This window comes from Excalfactoria chinensis, chromosome 1 (genome assembly GCF_039878825.1).
Source record: "Excalfactoria chinensis isolate bCotChi1 chromosome 1, bCotChi1.hap2, whole genome shotgun sequence".
Lineage (NCBI taxonomy): Eukaryota > Metazoa > Chordata > Aves > Galliformes > Phasianidae > Excalfactoria > Excalfactoria chinensis.
The window spans coordinates 76,629,190-76,649,878 of NC_092825.1; the positions used below are offsets into that span (position 1 = coordinate 76,629,190).

A 20,689-nucleotide genomic window follows, 5' to 3' on the forward strand; every position below is an offset into this window, starting at 1 on the left:
GATCAGAACTCATTAATGAAAAGACATATTATTCATAGGTAGTGAATTCAGTTGTTTATTTTTGGTCAGAACGTCCCACAAGATTTTAGAGCTGGAATAATTTTAAGAAAGTCTTCCTTAGAACTTCCAGAAGAGTCTATAAATTATAGAGAAAGGAATTCTTTCTGACTTCAACAAACTTCTCCCAGACCTTGTACTAATGCCTTAATTCAACGGTGAGGGATTAGGCCTTAAAAAACATCAACATTTCACATTCCTTTTTCAAACAGCTCTATGTTCTGAGAGGAATATTCACTTCATTTAAAGGCCAAAAGCACAACTAAAAGGAAAATTAGGCAGTTCGTCCCTAGCAGTCCTCCCATTGCTCCTCCTCCATTTCACATCCAAACTATGGTTCCTGCAAGAGGCTCCTCCTGGAACAGAATCCACCATACAGCCTCTCAATGCAGTGTTTTGTCAGTGGTCCCTTAGATAATTGATTTCATCTCATCAGCCCTCTTCTTGCTATCCTTAAGCTTCTCAGACATCATTAATTCATCTTCTTCCCCAGTCCTCCCAGCTGGTAAGCTTTTTTGCTTCCCATCCAGTTGGACTTCAGGGGTTCCTCCACCTGTCCTTCCTGCTGTAGAAGGTCACAAGAAGCAGTGTGAAATCTCCTTGATTTCAATCAATTCCTCTCTGGCTTGCTTGTAGGTAAGGGGCTGCAGCATTATCTTAGAGAAGTTAGAAGAGGGAAGTGGCTGCTGGCCAATCCCGCTCGCATCTCCTAAGCAACCACTAAAATAGACGAACAGCCTTTTCATAGTGGCATTATGATAAAGTGATTTGGCAAAATGAGAATATAATTTCCTGTTGACTATTAAGGCTCCACAAACGATCTTTAGTCACTGAGCACAGTGGATCTGTGTTCTGCAATAAATAGCAAGTATGAAATAAACTGCTTTATTACTGCAACATGAACCGAGAGGATCCCAGATTTCTCGACCAGACTGTGTGTACCAAATAAGGAGCTGCTATAGAGACAGGCCTTTGTTTTTTAGCTCGCTGTCCAAAATCTTCCAAGCTTTTAAAGTCTGTGTCTTCAAAATTTCCCTGTGCACTAATGAAGGCTTTAACATTTTTTGATTCTGGTTTTACTGGGAAATTAAAGTTGTTGCAAGAAGTCCCAGGACTCCAGGAGTTGGTACTTTAACACAGTTGCTATGTATGAAAATAAAACTGCCACCCAGAAAACTCAACATGTATAAAACTTGATTTTCTTCTAGAAAGGGCCATCTCCAAATGACTCTTTCAGTCTATTTTATTAGTGATATTTAAGTTATTCAGGTGGTCTGCAATACTTTGAAGTGAAGCAGTGCCAGATCTTGCTTACTTTATCCCATAGATCCTGTCTGCTAAGGGTCAGTCTAAAGGCAGCCTTTCCTTGCCGCATTAGTTTCTCCCTCTTACATGATTTGCCTGTTGTAATGCCTGAATTGCTTTCTTTCCACTTCCTTTTCACTCACAACTTCTGCCTAAGACTGCTGTCCTACAACACCCATCAATTGGTGCCAGGTGCCCGTAGTGTTAAAATATTATTACCTACTTATTTTCTCCCCCAGCTGCATTTTTCCTGTCAGCATGCATTCTCCAAGGCAGCTCTTAGTGCTGGTTCCATTTTCAACTTGCAAATACTTGGCATGACTGCAAGAAAGATGCTACATAACTAGAACTGAAACCATTGGATTTGTCCCAACATCTCTTAAATTTGCCAGAGAAGAGTACATACATGGTGACTGGTGGAGTGAAAGCACAGCATTCTGGCACTGGGGACACGTGCTCCCTCTTTCCCTCTTCTCAGGCAGGAGCACCAGATGCTTGCGTGGTTTGGGCAGATACCTTTTCAGCTGATCACTCCCTTGCCCTACATTTTGCTCCGATGCTCAGCAACTTTCTTCCCCTTCTGGAAATGTTGATTCTTGTTGGCATCTATTTTTTGCAAGCTCTGACCTCTCTGATGCTTTATGGGCCTAAAGGAAAACCCAAACCGCATCCAGCTGAAGGATGTTCCTGGAATTTCCCTCTGGGATACACATCCATTTCTGGTGAGAGAGGATTTGGCTTAGGAGGACAAAAGAAGCAACAAAATTGGAACCTAAGATGATGGAACAAAATCCACTTTGGATGGATATCTGCAATTTCCAAGCTCTCATCATTTAGGCTGCTGTGGATCAGGCAGACCCCACCTCTTAAAGAAATCTCTGCTCATTCTCTTTTCTTCCTGTCTGGCATTTTTTTCTTTCCATTCCTACCCACCCTCCTTTTTTCTTTTTCTTCTTCTTTTTTTCCCCTTTGGCTTCATTTGCTCAAAACAAGCTGGAGGAATCTTAACATGATTATTGCTCTACTCACCAGTGCGGCTGCTTTTTTTTCCTCACTGCCCAGTGCTAAGGTTGCAGAAAATGGCAGCCAAGCCCCACAAGAGCACAGAAAAGAAAAATGGAGTGGTGAGTGAGAATGACATCTGACTGCACCTGTAACACTATATATGTACACAAACAGCCTCTGCTACAATCAAGGCAGATAGCGAAGGCTTTCCAGGAACAACCTGCTGCTAAACCATGCACTGGCAGGACTACAGGATTAGGGGTGAGGGAGAACAGAGAGCAGATCTTCCATTGCCCCTTGCCGCCTGGCTTTGTTTTCTGTTTGCCTTCACCCTCCCCGGCCTTCTAACACCTCTCAGAGATACGCTTGGAGCTGGACCATACCACAGAGCTTGTAAGCCCATGCTAGACCTTGGAGCCAGAGGGACAATCGCTTCCCACTTCCCAGTACAGTATGTTACAAAGGGCCGTTGCAAAGCTTGGCCGCCTGACAGTTTCATTTGCAAGAGCGCTGGCTCCTATCCAAGCAATTCTTTCAGGTCTCATTGTTTGGTAGGAAACAAACAAGGGGAACAGCACTGGGTGGGCACACGAGAAGAGGGTCTAAAAATAGCAGGGCAGCATTATGGAGCCAGGCTTCTTAGCCAAAGCTTCTTCTAGAGATAACAAAGCCCCTCTGCTCTTCTGCAGAAGAGACAGCGGTCCTGCTACAGCTGCCCCAGTTACATGGGAGATGGCTTCCCAGATGTCCTGACCATATTGGCCTGCTACTGTGATGTTCAACTAGCCATAAAAGTTGAAAGCAGTCGATTAAGCTGTGTAAGTAATTGCAAAGTACTCAAAGCACGTTATTTGTTCCAGCCTGAAGTCTCCTGTGCACTTTCTGCTGTAACTCACACTCGAGACAACTTCAGACTGAGTTGGGAAATAACCTGAACAACAGATTTAGACAATGTGAGGTGTCAGAGCCACGGCAAGCCAAGCACGTTTGGCCTGTGATGGAAAGACGATAACTGTGCCATCTTTTTCTGGAGGTGTTGAGATCCTGTAGGATTCAAGCAACACAACGCTGCTGACAGCATGGCAGGTCTGGTGACATTTCCAACAGCAGAGAAAAAGATAAAAGGAAGTGGGCCAAAGAAGTTTAATAAAACCAGCACGGCCTGGCATGTCACCCCAGAAAAAAAAACACCTGCTACAACATCCAGGTGAAGAAATGTTATAGGTGAGGTGTAGCTTTCCCTAAGGGAGAATATGGGAAGCTTTAACACTGCGTACATCCTGAGAGGAGGGCACTCAAACGTCAGGACTCTTCCCACATAGCTGATTTCCCTGCTCAGTAACATCAGCATCCGAGAGCAAAACAGAAGGGCAAGTTGTTTTTCCACTTAGGCACATGCCTGACCATACAGAGTGATGTGGTGAGAGGCAGGAAGGGAAAGCCTGGAAGGGAGAGAGGATATGGTCAGCCTTGTGAAGAAGACAATAGGAGATGACTTGTGCAGACCCACCACTACGCTCCCTACAGGGATTTAGCCCAGCACGTTGAAACAAGAAACAATAAATGTGCCGGAGCCACCACTTGCAGAAACACCTGGCCTTGCTGGCCACAGCTGCTAGCACTCTGCCCATCACAGCTGATATCCCTCTCGCAGAGGTGTTTGCAGAGGGCACATGTGGCTTTTTCAAACTTGTATTTATTTCCTCTCCTCTCTCTTCCTTCCATCAAACCCTGTTTCACCTTGCTAGAGGCAGAAGGAAGGGGTGAAGTAACCGTCTGCCCTAGCCAAAGACCATCATAATAGGAACTCTTCCTTGGTGTGCTAGACATTCAAAGACAAAAGAGGAGTCATAGTTGAAAGCTTGTGCTAAAACAAGATGTAGCCCTTTCATGAAAAAGAAGTTTCTTGTACTTGATCAAGAGAAGACCCCAAAATAAAAGGAATCGGATTTTAAGTGATTTCTAAAAAAAATAGCACGTAACAGGCTAGTTTTTATCCCTGAAATAATGAGCATCTTTTGAGTAATGTTTTTCTTTTTGCAACAGGTTATAACAAAATGGCTCTTCTCTTCTAGAGGAAGTGATCAGAACAGATTAGTGCTTGAGTGAACACCTCTGGAAAGCCAGTTATTTCATCCCTTCCATCCTATCTCTTACAACAGGGACTATTTCTCCATCCTTAGCCTAGCATCACCATTAAAATGAAGGAACTGTAATGAAATGCTGTTGTTGTGGTTAACCCACAACTTCTTTCCCCCAGTGCAACAGTACTGGCAGACCTGTTAATAAGAGGGTGGGAATACAGGCAGTGGAGAGGATGCTGGCATCAGTGTTCTCTGAGTGGCTGTAGCTGTGCTAACCAGAAGTTTAAGCATTGGGGCCTCTGTTGTGTACTAGCAGTGCTGTTGATTGTCAGAATTGAATGTAGGAGAGACTAAATAGTTTCTCTTTCAGTGGTATAGACCTCTAGTTCTACAGATTTCTCATTTCTGCTACAACAGTTCCTATACGGTGAACACTGGTGAAACTCCTAGAACCAGTGCAATGCAAATGTGAAGGAAAAGACACTGAAAGTCATCTGCTCTCTTTCACACTTGGTATAGCAGCTGGACACGGTGATTAAGCAAAAGGAGTCTGAAGTGATAGACAGACGTCTTCAGGATTTTCTTCTGGTGTTAAGTTTTCTCAACTCCTGGCTATGCTTGAGATCCTGGTTATCACCTGTACTCACAGGCTGGTAGCAAGTGAGGAGGGATGGGATTACATTTAAAGCGTTTCCCACATTCATAGATGCTGTCAATTGGCTTTTTGCTTTCCTATAGACTCACACAGTAGCTTTAAGGAAGTTGTTCAATTACTGTAGGCCCCTTTGCTTATCTAATTGGGGGAAACTGGTATTTATACACACTAGGGGAAGATCTCCTTGAGAGCAGCCCGGTGGAGAAGGACTTGGTGGTCCTAGTGGATGAGAAGCTGGACATGAGCCATCAGTGTGTGCTTGCAGGCTGGAAGGCCAACTGTGTTCTGGGCTGCATTAAAAAAGGGGTGTCCAGCAGGGAGAGGGAGGTGATTGTCCCCCTCTATGAAGCTTTTGTGAGGCCCCATATGCAGTACTGAGTCCAGGCCTGGGGCCCACAGCACAGGACGGATGTGGAGCTCTTGGAGCGGGTCCAGAGGAGGGCCACTGAAATGATCAGAGGGCTGGAGTGCCTCTCCTGTGAGGAAAGGTTGAGGGAACTGGGATTGTTTAGCTTGGAGAAGAGAAGGCTCCAGGGAGACATCATTGCAGCCTTCCAGTATTTGAAAGCAGCATATAAGCGGGAGGGAGAATGACTGTTTATGATGGTGGATAGTGATAGGACAAAGGGGAATGGTTTTAAACTAATACAGGGGAGGTTTAGGTTCGATATGAGGAGGAAATTTTTCACACAGAGAGTGGTGATGCACTGGAACAGGTTGCCCAAGGAGGTTGTGGATGCCCCATCCTTGGAGGCATTCAAGGCCAGGCTGGATATGGCTCTGGGCAGCCTGGTCTGGTGGTTGGTGACCCTGCATATAGCAGGGGGGTTGAAACCAGATGGTCACTGTGGTCCTTTTCAACCCAGTCCATTCTATGATTCTATGAAGAAGGGTGGCCAAACAATTCCCATTTTAGTCGGGAGTGTTTATTTGCACTGAGGCAACGTGTTGAGGAATCACCTTTCTCCATGATGTGCTGCTTTGCTCATACTCAGCACAGGGCTGCCTCTTCCATGTTATCCAAAAACTGTTGGCAACGTGCTCACAAGAGGGCACGTGTGAGTTTGGAATGGCTCCGTGGAATGAGGTTTGTGGCCTTCCTGCCTCACTGAACAGGCCATCTCTTTGGTAAGATGCTTGGAGAAGTCTCAGAGCACACCTCTAAGAAGGAAGCCTTCACTAGCTATGTGGCTGTGTCTCTGAGTATTTTCTTTATAATACTATTGCATATTATTGCGCTATCAATGGAGTTTTGCGCTGGGAAACATAAAGCCTTTCTATAATGGCTTTTATATTGTTTAAATAAAGAACAATTAGAGTCCCCTGTCTAGAATTAGAGGCCCTCTGTGCTAGATGCTGTACAAACACAGAGTGAAGCAGCTTCCACAGGTTTAGGGTATGAGCAAGGGAGTACAAAGGGCAGTGAGAACTGAAGGAATAGGAGGAGTTAGGAATGAGAAGTGGTAGGTGCTCCGAGACAAGGAATGCCCCAAATCTGTGCTATGATGGGTGCTCAAAGAAACAAAAGCCTCCACACCAGCCTTTAGACTTCACAATGCGATGGGAGTAGGCAGGAAACCCGGACGGAGAGGGGCAGGGGAGGAAAGAGCATTCAGAGGGGAGGGGAGGGAGGTTGAACTGGCATGTCAGGGTCTAACAATGACCCGTCTGTGTCAGGAAAACAGTCGTACTCAGCAGGGCTATTTTTAGGGGAATTCACCCCTTGGTCCTTCCATTCTCCCCCACCCCCAGCCACTCTTTTGTGCTGCATGGCGCCTGGAAGGTCAGTGGAGATTTCAAAGCCATGGGTAGGGAAGAGCTCCACACCACGAAGGAAATGCAGTGGGGAGGGGAGAGGTGGGTGCCCAGAAATAGCATATCGTGGTCAAGGCTTCTCCCAGGGCTCTCTGGTTGCTTCTGGGATTATGAATAGCCCACCTGTGCAGATGAGGAGGAGCACACAGTCATTACCCATGCCATGTTAATCCATATACACGTGTGGGCTTGCAGGCTGTAGGGTGAGCACCTTGTCGGTGGAGAGGTGGCCCTCCAGCGCACCTTCATGCTACTATGCTGTCTGTAAATTCGTGTTAGAGCTCCTGCTTGGCCTGGTATTGTTTTTATTTTGCAGACTCACTTTTTTTACTCCCCCTTTTTTTTCAAAGTTGGATAAAAATCCCCCCCACATACTTTACTTTTTTGCCAGCTGTTTCAGCTTTGGACTCTTTTTTATTATTCCATACATGTGGCCCAAGCTCTTTTCCTCTCTGGCTTTACCATGTTTTCATCTGAGAAAGCTTTTCCAGGAGGGACACTGGATTACATTTTAACCCCACTGCTCACCCCAGCTATTGCAGACTTCCCTGCCTCCCAGACTGCACAAATCCAGGCTTCTTATTTTTTCCTCTGTGGAGGAGAACATCGCCCCTTTCCCTCAGAAAAAAATCCCCTGGCTCAGCACTGATTTCAGGCTGTGATATGAAACGCTTAGTTTGTAAAGCCTCCCTTGTTTGGTTCTCACTCACCTTGCCTGACCTCCTCCTCCCAGCCTGGGCTCCCCGGGCAATCCCTTCTGTCCTCATGCTGAACCTTGTCCCGCTGCAACACAAGCCACCCTGCCATGGCTCAACCTCTTCTGGTGCTCCTCACATCGTGGCATGACTCTGCTTTCACATTGTCTACCCATCCCCACAGCGTTTTTGTCTTTGGGCATGGTGATTCCCAGTGGTGAAGCTGCTCTGGGTCTCAGCATCATGCGAGATGTGAGTGAGAGGATGTGCTTCCCACACAAAGGGCAAGGATATGGGTTTCTTTTCCTACAGAAGGTGGCCAGGCACGACACCCAGCTCTGAGTGTCCTGTTATCTGTCTGACCCGTTTAAAGCCTTGGCAGACAGGCAGGCAGGATGTCCTGTGGCATGCGATGGGTTTGGCAGCATGCTGTTACAGGGAGGGATCCTGATGTGAGGTACTGGGAGAATCCCAGTTTAGATTCAAGGCATTTTGAAGTGTTGCGTGGGCTTGGGGGGTTCCTGAGAACAGCCATCGGGCTGGTGGAAAGAACTCAGGAGCAGGAGGGTGGGAGCTGACAGGCAAGATAGCTGCTCTCCGATACCCTTCTGCGAATCATCTTTCTGTCAGCCAGCTATAAAACAGGGATAGTGGTGATAATTACAACGATAAGCTGCACAATAGGATTTATAATTGCTCAAGGTCCTTTACTAGGACTGGTGGAGTATTTCCTCACATGCAATGTGATAACATTCAACCCTTTTGAAGACAAATTTAAAGAAAAAAGTTTAAAAAAATAGAAAAAAATTAAAGAAAAAAGTTAAAAAAAAATTTAAAAAAATAGTCGCCACATAAAGGGACAGAAACTGAAAGGATTTTGGCAGCAGAAGGATTGCAATGGAACTTGGTTTATCAGAGAAACATTGTCAAAAGCTTGTCAGAAGGGGTGTGGGTCTGTGGGAGGAGGCCAGATTTCTGTGCTGGTGGGGGTTGAGGTAGGAGGGATTTTGAAGGAGTCCTTTGCAATGTTTCCTGGCCAACTTTCCTTCAAAACAAAATAAAACAAAAACCCCAAAAAACTTCTTGGACCGATTATGGCTGTTTTTTAGTGAAAAGCTGCAAGGACCTGTTTCTGTTTGTTCATTTTCCACTGAGACCCACAGAGTGTTCTGTGGCATGGGGCAGGAGGGGGCAGCGAAACCCTTGGAGAGCAAGGCTTGCCTCCCTTTATGGAGCATACATACCATTGGCATCCTCAGTCCTAGAAGGAGCTCTGAATTTCTGGGAGAGAAAATACAGAGAAAACCTAAGAGACTGCTCTCACAAGCAGAGATGTGTGTAACGCAGAGAGGTGTTGGATGGGTGCAGGATCTGGTGCTGATGGAAGAGCCATCCCATTTTCCTTCTTGTCACACCTGGGTGATGCAGCTTCTTGCCTTCTAATCCCTTCTTCAGCAAAGGGCAGCTTTCTCTGGGAGCTGACCGTGCAGCACAGGAACAGCATCTGTTTCTGCTTGCTGAGAGCCAGGGAGGAGGGAGGAGGGTTCCCGCCTCCCAGTCTTTCATTTCCCAACTTTCTGCTCCCGTCTCATGCTTTACCAATCCCAGCCCATGCCTCTGGAGAGGCAGGCATACCCTGAAGGGATAGAGCCATGGTGGAGGAATGCACTGGGACAAAGGAACTGACCAGTGGTGGCAGGGATCTCCTGGCCTCCCCTCTTGGGCCTTTTTGGGGCTGAGCCTTGTCAGCTCAGGAAGCGCCCAACCACGAGCCTCAGTGGTGCCGAGGGAGCCGTGATTTCCTCCATCAGCCCGTTATCTGCCCATGGCCAGGGCAGGCTTTCCCTCTTCCTCCCCCGTCCTCCAGCCCCTCGCTGCCTTTCCTCAGCCTCTCTCACACAAATGCACTTTACTGCCAAAAAAACGTCCTCTGCATCCCTCCACCTCCCCCCCTCTCGCTCCGCTCCTCCTCGGCAAACTTCCTTTCAGCGTTTTTTTTCAGCTGGATAATCCTAGGATTTGTCAAAGAGGGGGAAAGGAGGGAGAGCGGGAGAGGGAGTCAGGACAGGAAGCTGGTTTCTCATTCCTCACGCTGTCCGACGGCAGGAGGAGGGGAAGGGGGGGAGCCAGCGAGGAGCCTCGCACAGGCTCTTCCCCAGTCCCTTTCCATTAGTCCGCTGGAGGACCCACTCTCCTCCAAAAGCTGGGAGAAGGAAGACCAGAGCGGGACACTTGCGGCTGGCGGCAGCGACAGCCTGGCTGACGAAACCCAGAAGGGTGACTGCAGAGCGTCCCAGGGCTGTGCTGAGGGACAGAAGTCCCCAAAGCCACCACCGCCTGCCCTCATCTCACCAGCTCGGATGCGGGCACCCGTCCACCAGCCGCTTCCCCTCGATGCGAAGCCTTCCGGGAGTGAGCTATGATCGCTGCTGGGCAGCCTACTTGCACCCTGACCTTCCCCTGCCACCGGAGCAGCCCAACATCTGGTGGGGATTAATGTTGATTTCTCTGTCCGGACGCCGTGTGGGACCCCCGATGCTACCTCCCAGGAGCGGGACGCGGGCGGTGGTCTGAGAAGAGCCAGTTTTTGTCATCCCGCACCAGGCCGGGGGGTGGGGGGGAAGGCAGGAGGGGGGCGAACCTCTTTTGGGACTAACCTCATGAAGAACAAGGGAGCCAAGCAGAAACTCAAGAGGAAGGGAGCCTCGAGCGCATTCGGCTGTGACCTGACGGAACATCTGGAGAGCTCTGGGCAGGATGGTAAATGCCTTTTTATTCTTACTTTGGTTGCAGAGGAGTAGAATGCGTGTCCTGGCTTTTGGGTTTTAGTTTTCATCGGCGGGACTGGCAACCGAACCTTTCCCAAAGGTGAGGGTTAGGCAACCTGGATCAGTTTTATCTGTGGGAAGTGGAATCAGTGCCCAGGCACTCACAATGAACGAACAAGTGGAGGATTGCTTTGGTGATGTGCCTGCATGGCTCTTGCATGAGAAGCACAGTGTGTGGGGATGGGGCTGCGTCAGTGCGGGCACAGATGGCCCCATGCACATTGTGATGCCCTCTCCCATCCCCTTGGCCTTGGAGAAGGTAGGCATTAGGGAGCTGGGCTTGGAGAGAAGCGTGTTGCCTCTACTCAGACCCAGTATTCCTGAAGTCTGTGGGACAAGAGTGCAGCAGGACCTGTAGAGGGGCTGGGGACATCCCATCTGCCCATCCTTGATTCCTGGTCCTGTATTGTCCTTTTCCTGGGGTACTGAGGCAGGACAGAAGCTGGAGGTGGTGCATGGCTGGGTGTGAGGTGTGAGGGGCAGCTGAGCCAACATTTTCATTGCTCTGCTTTCTATCTTTCCCTCTTCTCCTCCTCCCCCCTACCACCCTGCTCCCAAACATGAGATCGAAACATCGTAGCTCAGATAAGAGTGATAAGACTAGAGGGTCCCAAGTTGGAAGCAGTGACTCTTGGTTGTGGGAGGATGCATGGTGATTTTTCCAAGAGAGGGTTGGAAGACTAGAGAAGAAACAGAGAGTTTGACTTATGGAATAAGGAAAGATAAATCCACGCCTGTTCCCATCCCTGATGTTAGTACTCTGTGCCAGTTGGAGTCAGTTAACTTTTACCGATGTCAGGCTGCTCTAAGCAGGAGAGCTTCCAGCAGCAATGTCAGCGCTGTGCAGGCAGGGCTGTACAATCGGGTCTTTCATTTGCTGATGAGCATGGCTGATGGAGTGAAGGGAGGAATAGCACTGGCAGCGGGATGGACTATATAGTGGATGTCCTTTCCACGGCACTGGGAAGAGGACAGAGCATATATCACTGAGATAAAATGTTATATACATGCATTTATTCAGGTATGGGGGAAAGCCAGTCATTCAATTTCATTGTGAGCCGACAGTAACAATTACCGTATCCTTTAACTTATATAGCTCTTAACAGCCACTGAATCGAAGCAGCCAGAATAACAGACTTAATGAACTGATACTGCTTTGGCAGTGCAAGATACAGCTAGATAAACTCCACTCGGTGCTTATGTGAGCGGCAGTGGTGGAGGAATAATTTACAGCTGTTTACAAGAACACTGAAAAACAGCACGGGGAAGGCAGGTACAGCCACTATATTCAGCTGGAGCATCAAGGGGGATTTTTAAGGGAGAGACATAATTACTGCAGCTGAAATTAGGCCAGAACAGCAAAACTTATTACCAGAAGCCCTGCAGTTCTTTAAAATAGTTTGTTTGGGCACAAGAAAGAAAGGCATTGTCTCATCTGTGGGATGGTTCATAGTGCCAACCTACTTCTCCCTCAGCACTGAGGAGAACCAGAGAGGACGTGAAGTCCCTTTCCCCTTTGTACAGTGCTGCTATTTGCTGAATAGCACATCCCGTGGCCCAGTGCTGTGGGATCCAGAAATGAAAGACTCGGTTGTTAGAAGTTTATTGAGAAGTAAGTTGTGTTGGATCGGTAGGAATGTAACCAAGAGTGCCAAGGTGGCCTTTTGGGAAGAAGAGAACGTTCAGATGTCACCAGCACGTCGTGAATTTGCAACCTGTACTTTATGAAACAAAATCAGAAGAGCAATAGAGCGTGAGAGATAGTTGGTTTGGGGATAGTTACATCGTCCTGCCTGTTCTCAGAGACAAGCCAGCACTTCTGCAGGCAGAGGCTTTGTCACAGATGCAAAGTACTGACAGTCTCTGCTTGAGATACGTGTGTTTAACTGGTGGAAGCAGGCTCTGTCCGTTCCTTGCTTGGAAGCAGTACCTGTCTGTTCATGGAAGCTGGCAGCACTGAGGAGGGGGAGAGCACGTCAGCTGCTCTGCAGGGAAGGGTTTGAGGTGAATCTTTGTGAAAGCAGGTTCTAGGACAGCCAATTCAATCTGCCGTTTTCCCTTGGGATAAATGGGCAGCTGTTACAGACAGGGGGTGCTGTGTGGTGCGCGTGATGCTCTGCAGAGGAAATGCACAACTTGAGCTCCTGAATGCTTGTGGTTGTTGAAGAGCGGCTTGTGCTTTCTGCAAGGACCTTAGTCCCTGTGTCCCTGCCAAATTCCAGTGGAGAGGGTTATGTTAAGCTTAAGGTATCAGCATTTCCTCTCCTGTCATTTAACCGTTTAATAAATAGCAGTGGTCTGCATCAGAGATGGCTGCGTTTCAATGGAAGGTGATGAGATCCCACTGCTCCCTGATCAGAAAAGCTGAGCCCAGTGTAGTGAGCCTAGTAATGAGCTTTATGATAATACAGTAGAAGCTGTGTCAGACTTGCAAACAGTATTTAAGAGCGGTGTAGGTGTAAATACTTCATCAGGTTCACTGGGGGTAGTTCAGGAGATTACAGACTGTTAGCCCTATGTTGATTCTTCAGATCTGACCCAGCTTAGTAATGTGGACAGATGTTGCTGTCTGGCGGCTGGTTTGAAGCTCGGCTGCCTTGAATTTACCACATTTCAAGTCAGTTCCTGTCACTGCTGCGTTTGACCCTACTTGGCCTTTTCCTGCCAGCGGTCTAGACACAGAGAGCTGTTGTGCTCCTTATGGGGGCTGGCTGTTATCAGTGCTCCCAAGCATCTGTAGTCATGAGTCAGGCCACAAAAATCATCAGATGAGACAAAAATGGGTGTTGGGTTCCTTAACTGCTTTCTGTTTTCTGAATCTAAAGTGCACGTCTGAGTTACGTTTTCAGGTCTTTCTGTTGGCAAGAGGACTAACTCTCTACTGAAATGCTTCATTGTGTTGGACTTGGTTAAAGTGCTGTACTGCTGCAATGGATCTAGTGAGTTGTTAGCACTCAGGGCTTTTAGAGCCTTATTTTGGCCTCCTGATAACCATCCAGGTGTCCAGAGGGGAAAAGCACGTAGTGCTTCTGCTGAACTCAGTGGGAGACACATGTTGGGACTCTGATTTCCTCAATGGCAACTATTTTATAGTGATGGGTGGGCCAGCAGAGAATAGGTGACACAAGGCTGTGCACAACCCTTAACTGAGGTGAGACAATCTGATCTGCTTAAGAAAACAGTCAGAAACAATAGTCTTGCTTTTGGGCATAACACAGAATGTTGCAAGAGGGGGCTGAAAAGTTCAAAGCTGTTAAAATGAGAGGAACTAAGAAAAAAATGAGGTTAATATTCCCAGTACTTCTAATGTGGAAGACTCAGACTGGGTTACGAGGTACTCAATCAGGTACAACTTCCATTCTTTTTAAACAGCAACGACCACAGCATCTATAAAAATTGGATTGTGCTTGTAAAAGACAGTCTGTTCTTTTGTTCTGGAATCACTCCTGACTCAGATGTACCTTTGCATCATTTGTTGAGAGCCAGGTAGGACTCAGAAAAAAAGCTGAGTCTTTCTCTTCCATCTTACTATGATGGGCAAAGATAGGCTATCAGCACAGCAAAAGGCCAAGTCTCAGACTAGGCACCTTATTCTCAGCCTGCAGGTCTGATTGGCACGTCCTAGTCTCCCCCATCAGCCGTTAATTCTGGTGTCACTGTACCCCTCTGTGGTTTGCTGCACATCTGTTTCCTGCCTGATGTTTGGTTGGGATGCAATGAGCTCAGCTTTTCCCTTTAACCCCCTCCCACATTCCCCGCGGCTCCCACAGTGGCACCCAAGCACTTTCTGTCACATTGCCCAGCACTGGTTATTGCCTTTGTTTGTTGTTTGCTGCAGAAGTAGGGCCGCTTCACTGGAGGACCTTTGAAACCACCAGACCCCTCGTATTCTCCTTGCCATGGCCAGGCTCCTGGTCAGCCAGCATCATTCCCTGGGGGCACAGAAGGAAGGGAGCTGTGCTCTGCAGAAGTAGCACAGGGAGACGTTATCAGCCTTTTCAGAGACTGCCCCTGCCTTGTCACAGCTGCATCGGAATGAAAGAGTATGAAAAGTTTTCATTTAGAGCTAGTGGTCTCATAAAAATGTAGTAGTTCTGGCTGGCACTAGTTCCCCAAACAAAATTATAACAGCTTATGAGAGCTGCAGCAGGTCAAGACGTTACAGGAGGATTGGCAAGGGTTTCTGAAGGGAAACAGTAGCAATAATTCAATTAATTAAACCTATTACCATAGGTTTGTCCAAGGAAAGGTGGCCCTGGTTGCTCTCTGACTGGTTTGGGACAGCCTTGCCCGGCTTTGATGCCATGTATTTCATGATGAAGCTGCCTCATCTGAGCTAAGAGAGATGAGAGCTGCCATTCGGGAAGGAAGTTTGCTTTGAGGACAGGATCCCTTTGGAGCCAGCCCTCAAACCTGCAGCCCAGATGTGGAGCAACTTTTCTGGGTCACAGAGGGCTTTCCTTCCTCACGTGTGCAGCTGTGTGTGTCTGGGATAGGAGCAGGCAGGGCTGAGCATGGGTGCGTGCAAAAACCCTTAGCTCACATAAGTGTGTAGCAACTGGTTTGTGCTTTTGCCTAATGCTGTTGAACATCTAAGATTTACCCCATGTCACAGCGTGAATTTCTGGGCTCCAAAGTGGAATTAGATGCTGAAGAATTACATTGCCAGAAAAGATGCATTTGTGTCTGCTTACTTTATTTCTTTTCAAGCTGCTCTCGTGTTGACATATTGAAGTGAATGCATGCCCTTGCTTTTGATTAGGTGCTTTTGGTTAGTGATGCATGCAGAAAGGCCTGGGAAAACTGCTGAAGGATCATTAATGGCGATGTGGAGGAAAAAGACAAGGCCATTATTTTAAAGTCTCCTTGGTAAAATGAAAACGCCACATGCTCGTTTAATCTGCTGCAAAAGAATGAAGAGCTGCCTTCGTCCTGCTCTCGAAATTAGAAACTGTGGCACTGGGGAGCTCTGTCTGAAGGACTGATCTGAAAAAGAAACCTTTTTCACTTTTTGCAGACAGGTTGCTCTCAATCCAGATCAGCTCCCTAACCCACATCGTTCTGGGGCTATGCAAACTCTTGTCACCTGGGTGTGGGAAGAAGCATCAGGGGCTGGGAGGAGAAGGGGACAAGCAAAGCCTCTTTGGGTTGGTTGGAAAGGGATTGGATGTGCTGCTGCAGTCTGCTCTGCATTTCCCACTGCTGATGGAGCAAACAGCCCCATGATTTGTGCTGTGGGGTGTCTGCTCCAGGTTGGGAATGTGTCATCTGCATGTTAAGGCTGCATCCCCTTATCTTTGTGATGGGAGCCAGCAGGACAGCCTGGATCTGAAATTAGAGGCAAAAGAAAGGGATGAGCAAATGGTGGGCTAGGGCCACCATTCCAGTGTGCAAGGCACGTGTAGAGGACAGAGAGGTGAGATGCTGTGCTGTCAAAACGGAGAGCACAGGGGGAAAACTGTTAATAACAGAGTTTGCTTTTCTCCACCCACTCTCATAAGCGGAGCATCATGTTATGGGTCCCAGACATCAGACTCTATGGCAACAAAGTGAGAGCAGCAAGACATTGGGAACAACGGGAGCAGGAGCCATCTGTCTGCTTCTGCAGCTCCACTGTTCCTCCTTGCTTTGGATGATGTTTATGTTACTTACTCAATCTGTTTCTGGTTCCTGAGAGCTGGAGATTTGTGTCCCCGTGCCATGGTGTTACTGCAGATAAACATTCATATCGAGCTCAGCTCCTTGTACTGTATTGACTTTTCGCTGTTAGCTCTGTGATTAGCAGAGAACTCTTCCATGCTGCTTCCTGCTTTCCCTTTCCCTCACCAAGCACTGCGGGAGGCACACGTGTCATCTACACGCCCAGCCTTCTCCTCCGTCCTTGGTGAGCAGCGTGAATCACATGTCTTCCCTTCAGATCCTAGATGAAAAAAGTGTATTTTGATTTCTCTTTGTTGGTGACAGCTGATTTCATCTGGATGTGGGGCAGCAAGGATGGTGCCTGTGATGTGACAGCTTGCAGTGGCTCAAGCAAATACCTGTGGTGGATGAAACGCTGGCACTGCATGAGATGGATGTGCAACGCAGCTGGTGTAGTTGTGAGAATAAGTGATCTGAGTGATCTCAGTGCTCGGTTCTAAAGTTTTCAGTGTGGACCTGGTTCTGCTTTGGAGAGTCTGTTGCGCCCATAACTCAGACTTTGCGTATATGACACAGTTTTACAGCATTTGCTGACAGTCAGGGCTGTGTCAGACATATGATTCAGTGTTTCTGCTTTATCAGTGCTGGGTGTGGGGTGAGGTGGCTTTCACACTGGCCATCCGTGTCACTTCTTAGACCACATCTCCGATCTGCATCAGATGTTGTTTCCCTCCATGTGAAATACAAACTGAGGGTGACTAAGAGGAGAGAACTACCGGTGTCTGCCTCCAGTCTTGAACCACCAGCAGAGGTTGGGTAAACTTGTGACTTTGACACAGCAACCTGTGTGTGGATGTGGTGCTCAGGGTTGTGGTTTAGTGGTGAACTTGGGTGATGGCTGGACCTGATGATCTTAAGGATCTTATCCACGTTATTCTAGGTACCTAGCACAAGATCAAAGCTGCTGACTGGCTCCACTGACGGTTACTTTAAGAGCAACTTTCCATCCAACCCCAGGGCCTCGAGCCCCAGTTATCCTTTGTTAGCATGCCAGAACCTTCAGCTTCTCTGCTGATAACTTCAGTGGATGTGTTTTGCATTGTCAACACAAAAAAAATCTGCAGCATGTTTACAATGGACACAGACAGAGCAGAGCAACATAAATTGAATTTACTCTGGAATTAAATAATGTGGGGCAACTGTGCTGACTGTATTATTAACTTTCATCTGTAATTCAATAACGTAACCCTCTGTTTTCTATATTTAATCTGAAGCCACAAGCAGACTTTCTGGTATTCTGCACCAGTGTGACAGTAGATGTGCAAGTGCCTACCATGGGCTTGAGACTGTTCTTGTCACATGTGTAGCCCTTGCATATAATGAAGTTAAAGACACTGATAGAGAACTTTAGCCTCACTAAAGTGCCAAACCAATGCTATCATGGTGTATGGGAATGAGGAGTTGAGTCCCTAACCCTACAAGTCTTTTGGCACGCACCACTGTAGCAGATAGTGAGGTCCTCTTTTGCCGCACCCTCTTGCCTTTAACGTGATAATAGCTGGATTGGATTCCCAGTTTTCATCCAAGTGGAGACTTCTCTTGCTTTTAACAAAAGAGCACCAGAAGAGAAAGAGCAAAACACACACCTTTTGCTTTTAGTTGCTGGTCCCTTGTTTGCAAAGAGAGGCTCAGCCTTGGTTCAAAATGCCCTGCCTCCATCCTGGTGCCAGCAGCTGTGAAAGCCCCAGTTCCCAGCAATGCTTGGTTGACTGGATGGCCAGTTGGACTTAGGAAAACTTATGTGCATGTGGAAAGCAGCAAATGTGACAATGGCACTGAGCAGGACTTGCTCCATGAGGTCCTTGTCTTTCCTCTATGGGGAGCCCAGAGCTGGACACAGTGCACCAAACATGGCCTTACCAGTGCTGAGCAGATGGGAAATCACATCTCCCTCCACTTATTATTAAGTAATGCTTTTCATGGTTTTTCTAATGGTCCTAGTAATGTGCATGGTTTCTGTCAGAAATTGGCCTTGGCCTCCCAACATAGGCTGAAAATGCAACTGGGGCAATACTGAGCGTCCTTTCTGCTCCGGTTAATACTAAAAATGAATTACCTTTTCAGAAAGAACCCCTATTCTTTAATGCTTTCTGCAGTCTTGCTGCTGGCCAGCTTGAGCAAGTTAATGTATGCTTTATAGAATAGGCTGATATGCTGTATCTTATGAGAGCTATGCATGCCTTGGCTTAATAGAATGCCACAAACAGTGCTGCAAGGCAGCACATCATCCTCAGGTTTATACACATGGAGGTGGAAAGCTGAGGACTGGTGGTCTTACTTGTTTCTGTGCCAGTGCCTGTGTTATGTGTCCTGCTCCATCACAGGGACTGGGCAGGGCAGGGAACGTGTGTGTCCCCATGCAGGATGCTCAGCTGTGGCTGCTGCTCTCCAAAATATGCCCCGAGCAGCTGAGCTGGGTTCATGGCCATTTATCTCCTCCTCCTCTTTGCCCTCTTCTATGCTCAAGGCTCAGCTAACTAAATGCCTTTGGAAATGCTATTATCTTCTGTGCTCTCGGGGGCCAAGAGCAGCTTGAAGATTTATCATCTGGAACAGGAGGCTTTGTTTCATTCTGTAAAGCACAGAACAGTTAAAGAAAGAACAAAAACTAACCCCCGAACAAAATGCGAAACTCTCTCTGCATCTCATGTCCTTTCTCTGTTTTCTTCCACCTAGGATGGTGTGTACATTTGCTTTTGCAATGTGATTAAATGCTGTCAGGCGGCTAAATGGTTAGAGGAGGTGTACCTGCATCTCTAAAACAGGGAATGAGCATCCAGAGGGCCGGGGGACATTCCTGCTTTAACTGCCATGTAACTTGTTTCCCATAGATGACAGACAGGAGGTTGGCTCTGGTACAACCTTCATTTAGAGAATATCACTGTGGTTTTCACCGGACACAGCAGCATCTGTGCTGCCTTTTTTACCTGGAAAGTGCTGACGTGCTCACAAACTGTCCCTAAATGTGGGATGCAGGGCACAGAAGGCAAGATCCAGTCTAGAGCTCTGCAATGCTCATTGCCTGTATTCCTCGACTCATCAAAAATGCTGATAGAGCAAACCCAGAACACTAGAAGGAAAAGGATAGGTCTGCCATTCTGAATCTGAGTATTTCAATTGGGATATTCTTGCTGCTGTAAGAGTTCTGCATTTGCCATCTCTAGCAGTGAGTGCGACCGTCTGTCCTGCTGCAGACAAGTGGCTTGGCAGCATAGCAGGGCCAACCTGTGCATAAAAAAAAACCCTTGCTCCATGTGCACTTCATGCTTGTTTTTCCATTCATCCCTGCAGTCATCCCTTGTGAGGCTCAGTGGTGTGATGGGAAGATGAGCCCTCTTTCTGGACCCCAGAGCCACAGTTCGTATGAAATAAATAAGCTGTCAGCAGGTCTGAATTGCTTTCTTTCCTTGTGCAAAATGAGAGAGGGGAATGGCTTCACCATTTTGCTCATTTTATCCTCTCTACTTGCTATTGCGTTTGCCTCACCCTTGGTCTGGTCAGGTAGTCTCAGATCCACAAGACACTAAATGAGAATGAGCTCTACTGAGAGATTTATTGCACCTTCTGCTTATAATCAAGCCAGAAAAATAGTGCAGCAGCCTTCCTTACATAATCCTGTTCTCTCCCTTCGCATCCCATTCCAGCTGGAAACCAGAAGTGCAGCAAGGTAAAGGAATGAGGCAAAGAAAAAGATAAAACAAATAGCCTGGATCCTCTGAAGAGACTGTGGAGTTGGCTTGAGCTGACAGCTCCAGGTCACAGAGAAGGCAAGGGGGATTCTCCCCCGTTGCTAGCACTTTTGGTTTCCCTTCCTTAACTCTTTAGTTTTCTTCTTTTTTCTCTCCTTTCATTCAAATACCTTCATTGCCAGGATGGCAGTTTGCACACTTTGCCAAAGTCAATATATCAAGGGTCTGTGCCTAAGGCGGGCTTAAGAGCAGTAAATGGGAAGGGATGGTTTTGATCTATTGACTCTATTATTCTTCCTTCCTGGCTCCATTGCAAGTGTCAGTCACACGCTGCTGCCTGAGGTCTGCTATGCAAAGCCACAAAAGGGCTCTGAGCCAGGAAATTCAGTTCCAGATCCCAGCAAGGCTCAGATCTGGGATCCCACCTTGGGCTTGGAAGAACCTGCAGGAGGTCCTTCTGTGGCCCCGGCCCCAAATCAGACAGGCACGGGGACATGGGCACTGCTATCAAACCTGCTTCAGAGCTAGGGAAGTGTAACAAATACAAAGCAGGGTTAGGACTTCTAATTAGTCCTCATTTCTAGCCTGCTAAAATACCCATCTGTCACTCCACTTCAATAATGGGATTTGAGAAGATTAACTGGATATTGCTTAGGCTCCTGAACATGACGGCTAAATAAGCATGTTGCTATTCAGCCTCAAGCCTTGCTCACGGCAATTATAGCCTAAGCAGGTTCACATCTGATTAGTGCTTGCATGGGAGTTGCCCAAGAAGGTCTCCTGCATGCAGAGGGTGGTGATTCAGGAGATGGCAAGCTTAGCCCCACTCAGCATCTCCTATGGAAAGGCTACCATT

At 47.5% G+C, this 20,689-nt stretch overlaps 1 protein-coding gene across 1 annotated transcript in view; it reads left to right on the plus strand.

Annotated features, from left to right (window-relative positions):
* Window positions 1–9,669: 9,669 nt before the first annotated feature.
* Window positions 9,670–20,689, plus strand: part of ARHGAP31 (Rho GTPase activating protein 31) — a 55,787-nt gene continuing 44,767 nt past the window's right edge. Inside the window, exon 1 of the mRNA XM_072361519.1 lies at window positions 9,670–10,376. Coding sequence (XP_072217620.1) covers window positions 10,277–10,376 — 100 coding nt within the window. The 5' untranslated portion in view covers window positions 9,670–10,276. The remainder of the gene's footprint in view (window positions 10,377–20,689) is intronic.